This window comes from Prenolepis imparis, unplaced genomic scaffold (genome assembly GCF_030444845.1).
Source record: "Prenolepis imparis isolate NDT839.2.m4 unplaced genomic scaffold, iyPreImpa1.0 SCAF_219, whole genome shotgun sequence".
NCBI lineage: Eukaryota > Metazoa > Arthropoda > Insecta > Hymenoptera > Formicidae > Prenolepis > Prenolepis imparis.
This window is the reverse complement of record NW_028141377.1, coordinates 15,102-35,888: the sequence shown is the minus strand read 5'-3', so window position 1 is coordinate 35,888 and position 20,787 is coordinate 15,102. Positions and strand designations below refer to the sequence as shown.

Sequence of the window (20,787 nt, the reverse complement as noted above, 5' to 3'; positions counted from 1 at the left end):
CGAAAATCCTAATGTATCTGTATTATATATTTTATATATTTATGATATGACTAATGTGTATCGAAAAATCTAATGTATCTCGATGCGAATTATCATGGTAAAAGTATTTCTGCTTTACTTTTTCTGTTTATACTCATGTACGATTTCTGACATCGAGTAATTACTATTGTCACGATGAGTCACACAAGAGCCGCACATTTAAGGTAGTTTTCTTGTAAATCGCAATTAATAAGAAAAATTTGAAAATTTAGCTATTTATTATTAAATATGATATCTACACGTTTGTACAATTTAAAAATACTTGACCGTTCCAAACGCGAGATAATCGCTCAAAAATTGCATTTTTTTCAGATATTACATACACAAAAAGTAAGAAAATCTCATGTTTTAGCTTTTAATAATTAATAGGAACAACAAGAAAATAATATAAGACAGATATATGGAAGAAATAAATTACACTTTAGGAATATGTTACACTCTAGAAATATTAGTAAAAAACTGAAATTATTAACCGTTTAGTTTTAGAAATGCAATAATAAAAAGATGTTTACTTTCACGGTTATTCGACGTGAAAGAGCGATTGAAAAGGATGCGCCGCAGCTCATTGTTTTGTGTGTGAAGGTCAGAAATACTTAAAGGTTTCACTTGTATAACCATAAATAATCAGATGTTTTAACGTTGACTTATAAAATTTTGAATTGTACTGTCGCAAGACGACTGCCTTAGGAATATATTTTAATGCTTTCTTTTTTTTTATTATAAATAAAGAAAGCAAACCAATATGTTTATCGGCAAAATATAGTTTATCTGCTAAATAGCTCTATTCTTGCTCGAATGAGTCGATATTTTCCATTCACGATGTTTCCAATGTATATCGAGAAAGCCTAACGTACGAAAAATCATGATAAAAATATGCTTGCATTTTTTGTACCTACGTAGGTATGATTTTTGCCTTCGAGCGATTGCTGTCCGATGAATCATGCGTTGCATATTTGAAGATAATATTATGTAGGGACAAGGAAGGACAATAGAGAACAAGATATACTTTTTGGTTGACTGTAGGTAGAAGTTGTGTAGAAGAAAAGAAAACAATGTCCTTGTGGTCTTGACGGAGAGAGCATTTTACTTCGTATATCTCAGTTTTTAAAAGAAAATATAAAACTAGAACTGATGTTCAATATTTCCTCATGCCGATGCTGCACGAAGTATTGATGAAAAATTAGAACCATGTATTGCTCTATTTATTCCGGCCTAAAATCCTTTTTGATTTTTTTGTCTTATATATTACAGATTAATATAATACTTTGCAGTTAATAGTAATACACAAGACTCTTTAACAGACACATATTTTTTAGAAATTTTGTAACATTTATGATGCTCTATAAATAATTACATATATTTTTATAATTACATATATATAATTATAAATATATAATTAGATATATAATTATAAATATATAATCATAAATATGCGAATTTATAATAATTATATTTTATTGTTTAGATTATTCAGAAAATTTAAGAAAAATATCATATACTCTTTAAAAAATGGAAACTGTTCACGTTGAAATAACATAGAAAAATTGTGCACAGATTATGTTATTACTATTTGAGAAAATTAATAATCACAAGATATATATTTATCTTTTAATTTTTGTTAATAGGAAGATTATAAAAATTATGACTCTTAATTTTACGACTATATCTATGAATAAGAAATTAAGAAAATGTGCATTGATACCAAATGATTTCATAAAATGCATTGATGTTTATGAAGAGAGACTTAGACTTAAAGAAAAAAAAAAAGAATAAGCCTAAGCCTTGTAGAAAAAATATAAAGAAAATGCAACTTGAGAACATATACATTAGATTTAATATCTTTATTAAAATAATTTTAATACAAAATTTTATAATAACCCATAATTAAAATTGTTTATAAAGTTTCAATTAAGATTAAAAATATATTCTTATAAAATTAATTTTGAAAATCAATTCTTAAAAATTCTTAAGAGATCTCAACATTTTGAAGTTCTTGCAATCACTGAAAGATCTTCGTACAACAATTTATAAAAATGTTAATTACAACTGTAAATTACAACTCGTCCTTAAAATTTTTTAAATCTGCACTATGTAACTTCATCCGATGTGTTAGCTGATTCCAAAATGTCATTCTTTCCGAGAGAAGATTGTTTTCCATAATTATCTTAGACGAATTTCCTATGTATAGATACTCTGGTGAATAATTTGTTTTCACCGGCTTCCACTTTATGGGAATTGCCTTCGTGACCTTTGGCGTTGGATTTCTAAAGAATTTTATTATAATATGTACCTTATATACTAATGCATCATTTTCAACGTATATAATCAAAAGAAAAAATTATTATAACTCCATTATTAACTCATTGTATAATTATTATAAGATAATCATGATAAAATAATGCAAAAAATAGACATTATTACGCTAACTATTATCGTGATTAAATATTAATTTTATTATATACACACATTGGTCTTTCACATTTTTATAAAATTTATATATATATATAAAATTCTGGGTAAATATGCATAATAACGGACCCAGCCCCAATCATCTTGACCTTGACATATGTTGTCAAGGTCATAGGCCTGAGTAACCTCCAACAAATTTTAGCCGTCGCTTGTTGTTTAATAAAAAGTTATTAACAAAAGAAGTTGCAAAGAAAATATAAAATATCAGAAACGTATGTGCACACACACACACACACACACACACACACACACACACACACACACACACACGCGCGCGGGGGGGTGCAAGGGGGGCCTTTGGCCCTCCTCCCGCACCCTCCCGCCAGTAGGGGACGCATTGCGAAGAGTTCAATTACAATGGACACATGCTGTAAGTTGTAAAGCGAGGTCCACCCTGCCTACCGGCGGGGAGGGTGCGGGAGGGGGGGCCGAAGGCCCCCCCTTGCACCCCCCTGTGTGTGTGTGTGTGTGTGCACATACGTTTCTGATATTTTATATTTTCTTTGCAACTTTTCTATATATAATGGAAAAGTATTTATTATAATGTTATTATAATGTCATTACAATGGATATGCTTTGCTCATTATATCGAAGAAAGCATCGAAACGCTGTTTATTACAGGTTAGATTTATAAATTCGTAAAGCAACATTTTCCGTTTAATTTCTATCTAGCCACCAAGAATGACGCAAATCAACTGAGAGGGATTTGTTATGATATGTCTTGTTATGATTTATCTTGAAGGGCATAGTAATATTATATGTAGTAAAGTAAACGCGTGAGCGGGTGAGGGGCGGAGCCCCTTCCCCTGCACCCACTCCCCACAGTACATTCACAGTACAGTATATTTAATGTATATGGTGTCACAAATATTGGTTTTATTTAGTAAACTTTTTTTGTTAATAACTTTTTATTAAACAGCAAGCGACGGCTAAAATTTGTTGGAGGTTACTCAGGCCTATGACCTTGACAACATGTCAAGGTCAAGGTGATTGGGGCTGGGTCCGTTATTATGCATATTTACCAAATTCTGATATATAAGTCATAATAAAATCACGATGTAAATCCGAATTGTGAGATAGCTGGTTGTATTCAGTAATAAATTTTATCGCTAAAAATATTAACACTTACCCGGAATTTGCAAAATTGTACCAGAGTTCGGTCATGATACTAATTATCTCGTTATCCTCCTTGGACAATTCCGTTTCCACGAACAATTGTTCACCCACAGGGAACAAATACTGCAATTCGTCCGCGTGTGACACTCCATAATTCCTTTCTCTATCGTCGAATATCGAGCTAAAAGATGCTCCCTCTGTACGCGAAGTAGTAATAATAGACTGATGAAGTTTGATTCACAATAAAGTCTTGGATAGCTTCGTGAGTGCCGTGATTAAACCACGCGTCGCTGTACATCTGCAAAATTATTAGGTTAATACAGAAACTAATTAAATTAATTAGTAATTAAATAGTAATTAGTAAAAACTAAATTACATCGATGACTTTGAATCTAGCTTCATCGGATTCATCGATGTCTTCATTGCCGAAGTAGAATTCGCGAATACTAGTGCTTATTTCATCTCGAAATTGTGTATCTCGAAGACGGTATCGCTCTTCGTAGTATAAGCTGAGAGGTGCAACATTGTGGAAATCACTATTCAATTTCTTCACATGTTCACCCTGATCTCGTCCGTAAATACCTGAGGAGCATCTTATGCATAAATTGTTTGTTCAACTTAAAAAAAATTTTATATAAGAAATTTTATATTACGTTATCATAAAATAAGATTAATCGAAATTTTAATAATGCTTGTGTCGAAGAATTATCCAATAATTTATTAATATGTAATAATTTGCAACACGGTTAAAAGTGTGATGTTAAAACTGTATTTACATGTTATCTAGATTTTGTTTCTAAAACAAATACTTTTATAAGGTTTTATGCAAGCAAGCTTTGTTGAAATAAGTTACAGGAAGAAGTAGTTTTCCGATCTTATTCTAAAAATTATCTTCAAAATTTTATAAATGTTTCTAAGAAAAATTATCCTGCGCAGTTTTCCGATAATTGTAATTCTAAAATGATAATATCATGTAAATCTCTCGGTTTTTGAACTGGAGATCTATGTAGAAAGTTAGTAGTCCCTTATCTGCTACCTTAAGGGTTCCTTCTTCTGATGTAATTCCTGTTATCCAAGGTTTATCAGCTATACGGCCTTGTCGCACGGAAATTAATGGATCTTCCGCCATAACACCTGTGTGTCTGGGTTCGATCACTGGTTTAAAGGGTATCATTGGACAATAACCATAATGCTGAGATAAAACAAGGGATAATTAATTAATTTAAATTATAGAAAAACCAGGAATAAAAACATATGTTTCATAGGAAGATAAATAAGGCTTTGTTGAATGGTAATAAAGAAGTATGACATAAGAAAACTAATTAACAACAGTGCTAAATAGAGTGATAAACAAACTCTATAATTAAATATCAAAATAATATCAAAATAAAGGAAAAAATATTGAAATAATTAAATATTAAATAATAAAATATTAAAACATTAAAATATTAAAATTAAATAATAAATATTAAATAAGTATTAACTAATAAAGTATTAAAAATAAAGTCAAGTCAAGATTAAAAGAATCGAGCGATTTGTGTGATTTTCAATTCACGGTCTATAATGTATTGCGCGTTTATTAAAAACTCGATCAGTTTAGCCTTTATTGAAAACCGAAAATCTAAAATACACGTTTTTTGATTACAATATTAATCGTTCAATGTAGAAATACAAATTTGTTTTTATTTTTATATTTAATAAAATTATTTCTACACAAAATAAATTCATTTTTATGCAGATTTCTAAAACATATGTTATTTTTCTCAGAATTAATCATCTGTTCGTTAATAGCGCAACATTTGAATGATTGATAAAATATGCAGAATATCGTATTCAAGAAATAGGGAAAATTTCTATTATCGATATCATAATTAGCGATGACGATTCTTTAGTTAATCAGTCTCTTGCAACTTGTTTCCTGTTTTTTTTTTTTTTAATTTCAATCGATAGAGGTGCGATGCACGAGCGTGAATAAAAATGTCAATTACATATACAGAAAAACATGCACGTCTCGTTAAACTGGTTTTTCTCGCATCGCCAGAACTTTGTGAACATATTTATTCACACAGTTTCGTAACTGAATTAGATTATTTAAAACACATATTACTCATAAATAAAAATTATCTTGTCAGAAAAATTCCTACGGCGCCTATTTAAATAAATAAAGTATCAACAAACAAATAATATCGGTCACAATAAATAAATAAATATTTTAATAAATTTCATGAATATATATATACCAGATGTCTCATTTTAAAGGACTCACTCAAATATCTCATTGTCAGAAACACTGCGTTAAATAGAAAAATGTTTTCTACAAAAGTTGTAAGGTTTCGAGGGGGACATAACATAGTAATATTCATTTGACCTTGGGCAGCATCTCCAAGGTCAAGTGAAGGTGAGAATTTGAAGGTGAGAAGGTGAATTTTGAAGAAAATAAAAAAATGCTTCAGATAAAAGTTGTTCAAATTAATTAGTAGAAAAAGATGTTATAATAAAAATATGGGTTTCCATTTAAAACATTTATTCTCACCTTCACTTGACCTTGGAGAAGTGGCCCAAGGTCATATGAATATTACTATGTTATGTCCCCCTCGAAACCCTACAACTTTTGTAGGAAACATTTTTTGATTTAACGCAGTGTTTCTGAGATATTTGAGTGGGTCCTTTAAAATGGGACACCCGGTATATATATATGCAGATTGATGAAAACGTGATCTATCATCATAATTTTTTTCGAGTTTATTTTAATTTTGCATCGGGACACGCCTATTCCAAAGTGGGATAAAATGACTTCGCGTGACTGTTCACGGATCATGCAACCATATCAATGTCAGTATGTAAGCATACATATATAATTTTTCTGAAACTGATGCACGCGCAGAGATATAGAGCTTGTCTCTCACTGTTACGCTTTTAACAGCTGTGCATGAATGTGTTTAGATGACATTTTAAGTTAAATAGTAAAAGTAGATAGTTCACGCGCATACAAAATATTAATATTACAAATTGGTGTGTGTGAAATTGGCGTCTCATTTTGTGGAAACTCATAAATAAATAAGAGTTCTAGCTTTATTTACAATAGTTCTAGAGTTCCTGATAGTTTAAACAAATAATTCCGGCCATTAAAGCAAAAAAATCGATTCGGACAAACTGAGACGCCAAGTTCACGCAGCGAATGTACATGCCCAGAACTATATGAGAACTGCTTTAAATGAAGCAGAACTATTAAAAATCGACTGGCGTCTCACCTTTAAAGTCGAAAAAATGCATTTTTCGATCAAAATAATTAGTTTAAAAAAGTTCTAAGTGATTTATTTATCAGAACTCTTTGGAAATGTAATGTACATGCCCAGAACTATATGAGAACTGCTTTAAATGAAGCTGAACTCTTGAAAATTGACTGGCGTCTCACCTTTAAAGTGGAAAAAATGCATTTTTCGATCAAAATAATTAGTTTAAAAAAGTTCTAAGTGATTTATTTATCAGAACTCTTTAGAAATGTAATGTACATGCCCAGAACTATATGAGAACTGCTTTAAATGAAGAAGAACTATTGAAAATCGACTGGCGTCTCACCTTTAGACTCGAAAATATGCATTTTTCGGGCAAAATAACTGTTTTAAAAAATGTCTACTTGTTTTAATTATCAGAATTCTTTGGAAAGGCAATATACATGCCCAGAACTATATGAGAACTGCTTTAGAATAAGCAGAACTCTTGAAAATCGACTGGCGTCTCACCTTTAGACTCGAAAATATGCATTTTCGGGCAAAATGATTGTTTAACAAACTTTTTAATTGTTTTAATTATCAGAACTCTTTAAAAATGTATTGTACATGTCAGAAACTATACGAGAACTGCTTTAGAATAAGCAGAACTCTCGAAAATCGACTGGCATCTCACTTCGACATCTATAGCTATTGGTATCCGGTTGTCTTTATTGTTGTTTAATTAGTGTTTTTTGCTTTTAAAAGGTAGAACTCTTCTTAGAACTCATGTAGAACTATAGATCTTTTCATTTCTGATAATTACTGATAAGGAAAACGCCGTAGGACAAAGTGGTGAGACGCTGCGTGAACTTGGCGTCTCAGTTTGTCCGAATCGATTTTTTTGCTTTAATGGCCAGAACTATTTGTTTAAACTATCAGGAACTCTAGAACTATTGTAAATAAAGCCAGAACTCTTATTTATTTATGAGTTTCCACAAAATGAGACGCCAACTTCACACTACAAACTGGACTTGATTTATGTGCTCGACTTCTTACATAAAGATTACATCAAAATAGTAATTAACAATTTAAATCAGAGATTACATTAGAATAATTATTAATAATTTAAATAAGATTATATTACAAATAATAAATGTGATTCATATACAGGATGTTCTATTTTAAAGAAATAAAAAAAATTTTATATTAAATAAATAAATAAAAAAAAAATATATATCTTATTAGACTTAGGTATAAAAGATAAAGAGCCAGAGAGAGAAGGAAATAAAAATTTATAAATTTCATGCAACACGTAGCAACGCTATGCACACATGATTGGCAGCTTAACGAATGCCTTCAGATACCTGTCGAAATAAAGAATAAAGAAATGCGTAAGAAGGCCGCACGAGAAAACATTTAACAAGCAGTCAAAGTATTAAATATTCAGGTCAAATTCCAGCAGTTAATTCAAGTTCTTAGATTATATATATACATACTTTGCATCTAATTAAATGTTACATTTGCACACTCTAAGACACCTATATTTATGTGAAAAATATACGAAGCCTATAAATCGACAGAGAAATTAATTAGTAAGAAACAAATTGTATTAAATTATTCGATAATTGAAATTATTTATACTTCTTCCTTTTACTTCGAGATTTAAGAAACATGATTGAGATCGTTTCAACATTCATTCATTTAATATTAACGAAAGAAAAACTCCAGTAAATTAGAAGTATAGTAAAATAAATTGTTTATTTTTAAATAATCTATAATTGTAATTAAAAAAAATTGTATTTTTTAATTATAATATTTCGTTTTACATATATTAAATTGTCCCGTTTAATTTTAATTTTAACATTACGATAACTGTCATATTCATGTTTTATTTATATAATATTTTTTAATTATATTATATAAACTCTCTTAATAAAATATTATTATTGTTGAAAATATTATACATGACATCATCTACAATGATTCGTTATTATCAGAGATAAATATGTTAAAAAATTCATTTACCTACCTAGAAAAGACGATCGGTACCAATAAATCTCCTTTGCGTTTTATATTTTTATATTAATATTTAATTTATATTTTAAACTATATGCATTATTATAATTCAAGAAAGAATATAATGTATTAAAAGATAAATATTTTTTATATTTTATATAATTAATAATAATTATAATATAATAATAGATTTAATATTTATATATAATATAATATTTTATATAATATAATATTTTATATATAATTGATATCAATTATTTATATAATTAAAGAAAGAATATAATAAATTTAAAGATAAATGTCATTTAAATATTTTAAAGAGATAAATTATAAGGAATTAAAAACCACACAAAGACCGGAGAGAATAAAAGTGTTTCACACATATAGATGCAAATATATATACATATTAATGTGATTTATTATGAAAATCTTGCCAAAGACCTTACCTTCTGAAAGAGGGTTCACCATATGGTAATGAACACTTGCGCCTCCCGCACTTTCGCCAAAGAGAGTCACTCTGTTCGGATCACCGCCAAAAGAAACGATATTCTCCTGCACCCATCGCATGGCTTGCTGCTGATCTTTCAATCCAAGATTGCCCAGACATTCCAGGTCCTCCGTACTCAAGAAGCCCAGCGGTCCAAGTCTAATGCAAAAAATCGACGTGTTATTACGCATAACACATCTGTTATTTAAAAATCGATTTCTCTTTGAATTACGAGGCGCATTTTTTAAGTAAGGACCGTTTTGAAATAAAAAAAAGATCTTAACAATATAAAACTATAAAAAATAATTTATTATAGCCAAAAAACTTCTACAAGCTTACTTTATTTTTCCACATAATCATCATAAACGCCGTTACTAAGTGGTTCAAGACATAGGCGGCAGACTTTTAAGAAAATGGAATTATGAAGCTGTTGAAATTATATCAAAAATAGGTGGAAGTCAATGATGATTATGTGGAAAAATAAAGTAAGCTTGTAGAAGTTTTTTGGCTAAAATAAATTATTTTTATATGTTAAGATCTTTTTTTTATTTCAAAACGGACCTTACTTTAAAAATGCGCCTCGTATATAAAAGAAATTGTAATAACTTTCTTACTCCTCCTCCCCAATAATTGCGTAAAAATAAACATCATTCATTGCATATAATATTTTTACATAATTTTAATATAAGAAATTACACATCTCTGCGTGTAAAAAATTAAATTACACAATTAATCTTTGAGTGACATTAGTCATCCACGTGGTATAAAATTTGAATACACTTATTGTACTAAAGTGTAAGTCTCTTTTTCAAAATATAAAGTTACATTTTCATTATTTTTATAAAATAATTAAAATTAGTTGATAAAAATAAATGAAAATGAAAACTTTTATGATTATTTTGACAAGAAAAATTTTGATTAGATTTTATCTTATCAGAGGAACATTTTAAAAAATCTTACGTAAGAACTACTTCAACTTTCTTCTCCCAAAAGCCTAACGTAATCTAAGAATGACCCCTATATGTCTTTATATTTTAATTCGTCTGAAAATAGATGACAGATGTCAATCATGCAATCAATAATGTCATTTAATAGCGACCCCTTCAAGGTTAAAGAATAATCAAGATCGAATTTCACCGAAAATTGAGGGTGACGAGGACAAAATCGTGATCCAGCAGAAACTTGGGCCCGTAAAATTCGGAATGACCAGCCCCGGTGAGCCATCCGCCACCGTGAAACCAGATCATGACCGGATATCGATGGGCGGTGGATGACGGCGTTTCGGAAGCGCGCTGCGTATAGCCGTTCAGGTAAAGACAGTCCTCGCCGCCGACGATCTCTTCCTGATATGTGTAGCTATTCCGTTGCGTACAAATTTCCGCGTTTTCCACAGCTGCTCGTACTCCGTTCCAGGCGGCCGCGAGTTGAGGCGGCTTCAAAAAAATTAAATTGCGATGATTTTGATTCATCCATGCATGGAAATTGATCTTGCGAAGGCTCGACAATGCTGGACAAATTAAGCGTTTCAAGGACACGACACTTTGGTGAAATAAAGAAATTTATCTTGTCTTGAGATCAATAAATTGTCTTGGATACTAAGGTATGAAAGAAGCTAGTAAGAGTCAAGGACAGATATTAGATGCAATAAAATTCTTTTTAAAATCTTCTATACTTATTTTGAACGTTTCCACTCTTCGATGATCCAAAGAAAGGACCAGAAAGTTAAACAATAGGTATAGAGAAATTTAAAAAGAATTTTATTGCTCCTAATATCAGTACCTGACTTTTACTAGTCCTTTTTATGAAACTGTCTTGAGACACAATATGAAATTGTTGTTTCAGAACGTTCAATTAAATTGTTTGGTTTCTTTAGAATTAGTCAATGTTTTTAGAAGTGGAGACAAAAATATTATTAATAAGAGAGCCGAATTTAGCGAAAGTAGGCAAAAATTTAGTAATAGAAAAAATTAAGTAATAAAAATTATTTCGATTATGCTTTAATATTATTAAAATTTTATTCGTAAAATTGTACGAATATATAATAAATATATATTACACATTTGTACAAAATAAATATTATAAACATCACGAGAATTGTATATAAAATCTAAAAATTATAGTGTATAAATTTTCTACAAATATAGATGTTTTACTTATATTGCAGAATTGAATATCGAAAATAAATTTAATACGGGCATTTATATTTATTATTATATAATATTTATTATTTAACGAGTCTTATTTGATATGGTATTTATATTTATTATAATATTAAATATTTTATAATACTGTAGTTTTATAATATAGTTTAATGAGATTTCCAATTGTGTTTTGCTCTTCCGTTTTTTACGCAAAAATGTTCTGAAAAATGAACCTTATATTTAATATGTAAATGTTCAAGTGTAGAGACAACAAATTTCGCATTGATGCGTCAGCCATTTGTAATGCTGATTAATGTATGTACATGTATATTTTATGTTATTATTCGAAGTGTAGGTAATTTATGCGCGTGCTTATTCTTGTAAGCGACTTATACGTATGAGTAAATTATTCCTGATGAGCAAAATTATGACGATGTTTATGATTAAGGAAACTCGTTTGTCATACTTGTATTGGCTTTTTACAAAATTAAGTTAAAATTGTTTTTAATTTAGCCATTTTGATTTATCGAAATAGAAAAAATTTGCAAAAATGTGTAACATTATGTGTAACATTAAAGATCTTTATGTTAAATATTAATTTTAAAATATTAATTGGTATATTTAATACCATTCTTGACATAAAACTCAAGATTTGATCTCGAATCTCAATTCATGATTCAAATATTAACCTGATATTATTTGTGATATTAATTACAATTAAGTATAATGTCTTTATTGAAAAATGTAAAATTTTTCAATACAAAATTTGCAAAAATAAACCACAGAGTGTATTGGTGAATGACTTTACTCGTGTTTATATTTGCATAATAATATCTTTTTTCATTTTCAGAATAGATCGATGATATTACGTACGAAGAATTATGCAATGTGTTTGTGATTATCTCATATTACATAATTGAGAAAAAAAATAATCGACAGCTAAAGACATTTAGACTTTTATTTATTAAGAGTTTCCTATAAAAAATTTAACTGCAAGATTTAATTAGAAAGAATCAATAAGCACATACATTTCTTCATAAACATAATAGTAAATAAAATATAGAACGATGACGTATTAAAACATACATTAAGAATAAAATAAATACTTTAAATTCTCATTTTATTTATATTTATTTATATTTATATTTTTATATATTTACTTTTCATTATATTAGTAAATGAGAAATATATTATACAAATTCGAGTAGAGAAAATTAAGAAATATATATTATACATTGCTAAAAATTTTAAATTAACATTTTATATAATTACATATGACAAATGTTAAAAAGAATTTGTTATATAATAAAATAATAATTAAATTTGATACGTCAACATATTTTAGTTTCATTTCCGCTATTGTTACGGTTTACTTTATATCTAATTGATGATAAATTTCCAAGCTTCTAGAATTCAAAATTAATATCAGATAATTTTTCTCTCTTCCCCTCTCTCTTTCTCTCTCCTTTTTTCTCTTTTTTTCTCTTATATCCTTATATCAGGTATTATATTAACATCACTGAATACGCGTGATGTTACGAAATAAACGATGAATAAAATGCAAGGAGCAATCTTCGTAAGTCGTTAAATGACGAAGGCAATCGACCAGCAGAATATCTAATGCGAGCAAATAATATTATTAGCATGATTTCCGTGATGTATATATTGCGACGTCTTTACCCGCCTCGCGAACGCCGATCGCGAAGGGGGGTTCGTGCAATCTCAAAAGTTCAACGGTAATGATTAGTTATTCGTTAACGATAGAAATTCCGGTATCCGGAGCGTTCGTTAAATATGCGAACCTTCGGTAACCGGGGTGCTCGGTAATATACTGCAATTCGGTAACCCGGTATGTTCGTGAAATAATTGGGCGCCAGGCGCGATTTCTCGCGCCACGGTAACGAGAATATTTTAGAGTAGCGGAATAGCGGTCCGGCTTCCGGCTGCGCCTAGCCCAGTCTATGGGTGAGACACGGTAGTTTACGATTAGAGGTACGTTTCGAAAAGGCGCTCACCGAGACAATTAACTGTATTGTTTACGCAGAATTTGATAATGTAATAGAAATCGATTCGTCTCGTCAAGTCATTGTCGATTTTTCCGGTTAAATTTTTTATCACGGTATGCTTCTCGTTGCAGCATATTCGATTAAAAATTTTTACGTATTTTTCTTATCCCCACCCTCCTTTACTTTCATTCACCGATGCGTTTCAAGAGAAAAAAACTTATAATGTAACGAAAAAAAATATCAGTTTCCTTTGAGACGCTCTCGTCGACGGATCGTGAAAAACTTAAACCTCGTCAACAAAAACGTATAAGTTTTTTCTTCGCAATATGGATATAGTCATCGACATACAAGGCTTCCGCGATGCGAGCGAGAAGTTTCTTCCCAAGGAAGTCGCGGTTGTTGCGATTAACGCGTCGATCGTCGACCACTGGATTATGATGCCGCCGCATCCGTTCACTGAATTACCCGAAAAAGTAAGACGACAAAACTGCTGACTCACACGAAATTATCATGGGATCGAATGGTTCGACGGCGAGACTAATCCAAAATATTTTACATTGCATTTATGTGAAATTATAAGGCACACGCGTCACATTTACGTTAGAGGCAGTGAAAAAGCACACTACTTGCGAAATCTACTTTCCAGAGAGATATATAATTTGGAAGGTATCTCTCCAGCATTTAAAAATCTAATTAGATGAAGAGTGCGGACAATATTGCGCTCATCACGGAATTCGAAAAATCTTTCATTGCGCGTTACATAACGTTTACAAATTGAAACGTTGGCTACTCGATCAAAATAATAGCGGCAGCAGCGATACTCTCAGCGTAAGTCAACCCGATACTTGTAGTTCCCCCGAAAATTATCAATTGAGTGACAGCGACGACGACGTCAGCTACGAAAGCGTGAAAACCAGCTGCGACAAGGATTATTCTGCTAGCAACGTAAATGGCAATTCCGTTCTAATTCATAATATTAAAGCTTAAACGGATAATGTATTAGAGATAAAAAAATTGTCGAGAGCCGAGCAGGCGATTGAAAAAAAAGAAGAAAAAGAAGAAAGACTTGCAAAGCTCAAATTGACGAGCGAAAACGTTATAGCGGGAGAAATAAAAACCGAAGTTATTCAAATAATACCAGGATCCACGCGTTCGTCGTTGTACCAAAAAAATGAACTCTTGCGAAATTCTACGAGCATTGAGCCATATCAATGTCAGGCATGCGGGTGTCTATCCCGCCAACAGAGTTCCGAGGGTGTGGACGAGGTCGACGGCTATCGTCGCTAATACAGACGATCATAATCGACCTGGAGAACATTGGGTCACCTTTTTCCTCGATGAACACGGAACAGGCACCTACTTCGACAGCTATGGAATACCACCCTTGGAGCCCGGATTTCTCCTTCGTCTTCGACGAAACTCCATCATCCACCGATGGAACACTCGACAACTACAAGGATTTTTTTCACAAACTTGCGGACAATATAGCTGTGTATTTCTATATTATATGTCTGTCGGTTGCGATCTTAATCAGTTTCTTACTCTTTTTACCGAAAATTGCGAACACAACGACCGATTAGTCGTACATTTATTTCGCAAAATTTTTCTTCGTTGAAGTAAGAGGCGTGTTAACGTAGTTGCTAACTGATATCATATGTAATTCAGTAATTTCAATAAAATACTTTTATGTATCGATTTAAACTTTATGTATTTGTAATATCAATTTATATGAAGAATTAGTAATAATAAATGTGTGTGAAACTTTTTACTTGTACTTTTTGTTATTTTTCTCACATTCTCTAACCTCATAGCAAAACAGAAACTCGATCTTTTAAAAAACTTTAGGGTAATTTACGACCTCGATAACATCAGCTGTCTCAATATTGCGTCTCAGACTCCCATGCCTGATCATATCTGTTTTATTATCCAACAAATGTCCATGCTGCACTTCCTAACTATATTGTTTACTAGAATGCTAATGCACGTGTTTTTTATTAGAACTCTTTTTGTTACCTGAGGTGCCGATAGTACCCGTCAATGTGACGTTGAGTAATCGGTTAGCTATAATTACGGACGCTGGCCGATTGTATTTTTGTATATCTTTTTGTTTCCTTTGTTACCGACGATATTTGGCAATGCGACGCTGAGTAAGCGCTCGGCCGAAATAAATGCTTGTGTTAATTTTTTTCAGCGCTATACATGGACGCCGGTGCCCATTCGCTCTACCGCAAGAGGTAGACGGGGATGTCATACTCCCTACAATGATTTCGGTATACCACGGCGACTTTAGCATTTTATCGTTATTTTGTCGGATAATTTTGTCACCCCTCTGTCATGTCATTAGTCGTCTACTTAAATATAATATTGCGTAATCTCTTCCTTTTCAATTATTTCTTACCGTATTTATTATCGAAGATTTCCTTCGACGCACCGGGACCTATGCAAATATGTTTTATTACCCTTTTTTTGTCTCACCGGCGGGACCAATCGGCATTCCCTCCACCATTCCCCTCTCTAGAGTCAGCGGCCGAGTGGTGGGGGTTAGTTTGACGGGCCATATCTGACAGCGTCAGTGACCGAGTGGTGTGGGGCCGGCGCCAGTGGCCGAGTGGTGGGGGTTTGTTATGACGGGCCATACACATGCCCACTTACTACTGACAAACAATTATATAAATAGTATCGAGAATGGAAAGCATTGAGGAACGCAATTATCTTGGAGCTCAGAAAGCATTCGAATTCAATTTAAAAAATAGGAAACAAGTGATAGACACATATATAGTTTTGTGAAGCATTTAATAAACCGTTACGATATTCTACTAGATTTCTCCAAACAGAAGTGAGATTTTGCAAAATCCTGTTCAAAGAGATGATGAGGCCAGTCAATATGATGCTGAAAAATTTATTTAAAACTTTAGGCAGCGATTAGAGAAAGAAAATATGTAATTATAACATTTATATTATAATCAAAGCAGACGTCGCATGAAATTCTTTTGTTCTCTTGTTCAAACCTTGTTAGCACACACAAGTAAAAAAATCGCAATGCAACAAATTGACGTTAACGATTTGAAAAAGAAAATTATAAAATGTTATATTTTGCACAAATTTAATAGTAACAACTATTTCCTTATCAGTCTGATAAACATGAAATTAATTAAAATGAAAATCAAAGTGTGTCAGAATATTGCGAGAGCAGATTACTCGTTGCTACAAGAAAATGTCTCAATGAAAGAATCGAATGGTTTCGCATTTTGGTATAATAATATATTTAAGACACTTATGAAAACTAATCAAGAAAAGAAGAATATAGCTGGCAAAGTGTTTTTACTTATTATCGATTGCACAACGCATCTTCTCAGAAGGGATTACTCACAGTTTTAATGTGTTTCTTTCGATAAACTCCAATATTCTCAGAACTACTATATCTAGAAATTATCGAGAAAATTATTTGACATATTATATGAAGAAAACATTGTATATACATATGCCCTAAACTGCTTCGTTTACAAAATACAAAATTTCAAAGTTGTGAAAAAAATGGTTGTGAAAAATATAGTGGTGGAATAAGGCTGAATAGGTACATCAAACTTCGAATCTTCAAAACATCAAATTGAATAAAGCAGGTGGCTTATTGTTCATCAATCGGCTTATATATATATAATGCCGTTTATGTTCTAGTTTCCGTGTCGAGCTTTTAACAATAGTCTGGAATTAAAGGCGGCTTTAAAAAGGAAAACGAAATAATCATACGAATATGTCTGAAAGAAACAGTATTAGTACATAAAGAAATAATAAACAATCATAACCTTTAAAAAAAGCATGAAACATAAATCAAGTGTATTTTGATAGAACATACAAAATTTGTTGGAATAATTAGCAAATAAACCTCTTGTCTTTAAACATGTAAAACAATACTGGATGTAAAACAATACAATTATAATACTGATAAAGTAACTATTTTAACGTAAATCAAGTCGCATCAATCGCATAATACTGATAAAGTAACTATTTTAACGTAATCAATTCGAATCAATCTCTTCTCAAGTATTAATTAATATTTATGATGATATACATATGCCGATGATAAGGTACATCCAATTCTAATTAAGTAATGTAATAAATGAACATAAGCACATCAAAGTCCTTTAATTAAAATAATAATGTTAAGCCTTGGCAAACCTCATAGATAATTAATACATATGATGAATAATATAGAAATGTTGACATGTGACAAACATATTGAATCAAATAGAATTAGTGTAACAAGGTCATTGTTGGTGTAAGAATATCATATAGGTGTATATTAAATTATTGTAAATGGAACATAATAGATTAATGAATACTTCTCTATACGTGTGCAATAAAATCTTTTGAATAGTGAATTAAATCTCGATAAGAATATTAAATCATATTATAATGAGAGCAAGACTCAATATGTATAGCAAATCATATAATAAATGAGAGCGAAGCTCAATATGTGTAATAAATCATATAATAAATGAGTGAAGCTCAACATGTGTAATATAATCATATAATGAGTGAGAGCGAAGCTCAATATGTGAGACAAAACATATAATAAATGAGAGCGAGGCTCAACATGTGTAATATAATCATATAATAAATGAAATCAAGGCTCAATATGTGACAACCCACACAGCACATGATATCGTACGAATATTCTATATTCATTCTGTGAATGTACGTACTGTACGTAATATACTGAGAACATCTTTATAATATCTTGTGTAGTATATTATTTTTCGTATATTCTCAGGATATTATCAGAACATCTTGTGTAGTATATTATTTTTCGTATATTCTCGTATATTCTCAGAATGTACTTTTAATATCTCTTATAGTATATTATTTTTCGTATATTCTCATAATATACTATTGAATTACGCGCATTTTTACTTATGAGCGGATATGTATGCCATTTTGGATACGTAATTTCCGCTATTGCCGTCATTTGTCTTTTCCTTGTTCTTGTTCACTGACCACGTGCAAGTGCTATGTGCAATCTGGTGCAATTATATTACGATTGTGATTAATCGCAGGTAATCCTTTTTATTTTCAAATAAATTAAATGTAAAAAGGATATTTTATAAAAGCTATTCAATGATTTATTAATACTTCATAATTATAAACACACAAATTAACCTCATTAATGCAAATTATAACCTCACAATCGAATATTATAATGTATCAAAAATATGTATTTTTATGTGAAATTCTTATTATTATGTTACAGCATTTGCACAAAAAAGGTCATTATCAATTGTCGTTTATTATATCAATTATCATTTTGTGATCTCTGCAGAATCTTTCTAAAGAAAAAATGTTCTCCGCATACACATATATACATATGTATATAGATGAGATGTAAATGTGAAAAATAAAAGTGAAACTCTGGATTCAAAAATCAAGTGAGTTTTATAACATATTTTAATTATATAGTGTGTACGATTAAGTAAGCTAATTGTTACTGCAATTAACTTTTAAAACAATCTTAAAAGACTAATGTATGCCAATACTCTATATTTGTATATTACACATTGATAATGAATGAAAGATATTGCATACATATAAAATAATATGTTAACTAGGCTTTTAAAACCGTTTTAAAAGTTAATTGCAGTAACAACTAATATATATTAATATATGTATTCTTATATGAAGTTCTCATTATATGTTACAGCGTTATTTGCACAAAAAAAGGACGTCATTATCAATTGTCGTTTATTATATCAATTATCACTTTGTGATCTCTGCAGAATCTTTCTAAAGAAAAAGTATCTCCGCATATACACATATATATATAGAGATGGGATATGTAAAAAATAAAAGTGAAACTCTGGATTCGCAAAAATCAAGTGAGTTTTATAACATATTTTAATTATATAGTGTGCGATTAAGTAAGAGCTAAGTTATTATACTGCAATTAATTTTTAAAATGATTTTAAAAGTTAATTTCAGTAACAACATATAGCATATAGCTTATTAAATATATGTTAGATATTATTAAATGTATTCTTATGTGAAATTATTATTATATGTTACAGCGTTTGCACAGAAAGAACATTATTATCAACTTCGTGATCTAATACTTTCTGTGAAATAAGAAAAATTATATACATATATATAATAATAAATAATAATAAGTAAAATGTTTATATAAAAAAATATAAAAGTGCAATTATACGTTCAAATAATATATGTGCAATTATAACATATATTTAAGAAATTTGAATAAAAAGATTTTATGTGTGAACAAAATGTTAATATTTTACACAAATTTTTTTTATTTATAGTAAAATTTATAGTTAAATTTATAGTATAAATATAAATGGATTATATATATATGTACCGTAAACACTCGAAATCTGTTTTTCCGTATACTTAGTAGTCAAAATTTGCATATTTTTACTAGTAAGTATATGAAAAAACAAATATGGGGTGTTTACGGTAACATATATCATTTATATTTATATATAAAATATAGAAAATATAAGTTAATCTATAGAATGTCTTGAGTATATTATTAGTACATTATTAGTACATATATGTATATACCAATGTCATACTCAAGACATTCTATAGATATACTTATTATATACTAAAAGATATTTTCAGTATGTACTGAGAAGCAGGAAAAATCGGACATAGTAGCATTCTTAGTACATACTCAGTATATCGCAGTATGTATTTCGAATGTTCCTAGAACATACGCAATATACTTTTGTGATATTCTCAGAACATTCTCGGAATTTACATGTGCTGTGTGGGAAATTAGAAAGAATAATAATAAGTAAAGTTATATATGGATAATCAAAAGGTGTCTCAACAGATTCTGACTTTCTAATACATACTAGAATAATTAATATGAGATAAAGAACAAGTTTTATAATGAAATAACTTTCTTCGAACAATAAACCAAAAAGATTAATCAAATAGGCTTTAATATTTCCTTGAGACAGTTGAAGCTCGGGCAATATCCATCTTCGTTGCCTTAGTAAACCGTATTTACGAGGACAACTATTTTCTTTATGAAGAATTTTGTTACCTGGAGATGAAGAGAAACCGTTCGGCTTGATCAGAGCCGAACGAAAGTTGCTGCCCAATCACGGTAACCAATGTTAACCAGTGATAGCAAGTATTATTTGTAGCTGGTACTCAGAAATTACGCCGTAACAGGCACTGCCAATGGCGGACACTAAAGTCGCCCCTTTGATGATGAAACTCGATAGCTTCCCATTGGTATGTTGCTGCCCTCAATGTATAGGATCTCAAAGATCGAAATTGGC

General features: G+C 30.3%; 1 protein-coding gene, 1 long non-coding RNA gene and 1 pseudogene across 5 annotated transcripts; 1 reads left to right on the top strand and 2 right to left on the bottom strand.

Moving 5' to 3' along the window:
- Positions 1 to 2,092: 2,092 nt before the first annotated feature.
- On the bottom strand, positions 2,093 to 4,753 carry LOC145948053 (carboxylic ester hydrolase-like; annotated as a pseudogene).
- On the bottom strand, positions 4,069 to 18,697 carry LOC145948050 (cholinesterase 1-like). 4 transcript variants are annotated; one of them, XM_083057819.1, is made up of 5 exons: positions 15,885 to 18,697; positions 10,477 to 10,772; positions 9,299 to 9,498; positions 4,661 to 4,816; positions 4,069 to 4,206 (listed from the first exon to the last, which is right to left on the bottom strand). In XM_083057819.1, exons 2-4 carry the CDS (start codon positions 10,584 to 10,586, stop codon positions 4,785 to 4,787), a joined length of 342 nt encoding a protein of 113 aa, XP_082913945.1. In that variant the 5' UTR covers positions 10,587 to 10,772; positions 15,885 to 18,697; the 3' UTR covers positions 4,069 to 4,206; positions 4,661 to 4,784. The 4 variants fall into 4 exon arrangements, with proteins under 4 accessions (XP_082913945.1, XP_082913946.1, XP_082913943.1 ...); XM_083057820.1 differs by having other exon boundaries at positions 15,962 to 18,697; XM_083057817.1 differs by lacking the exon at positions 15,885 to 18,697 and having other exon boundaries at positions 10,477 to 11,086.
- Positions 18,462 to 20,387, top strand: LOC145948051 (uncharacterized). Its single transcript, XR_014427263.1, has 4 exons — positions 18,462 to 18,540; positions 18,735 to 18,909; positions 19,182 to 19,356; positions 19,546 to 20,387. It is a non-coding gene; the product is annotated as an uncharacterized LOC145948051 (long non-coding RNA).
- The last annotated feature ends 400 nt before the right edge of the window (positions 20,388 to 20,787 follow it).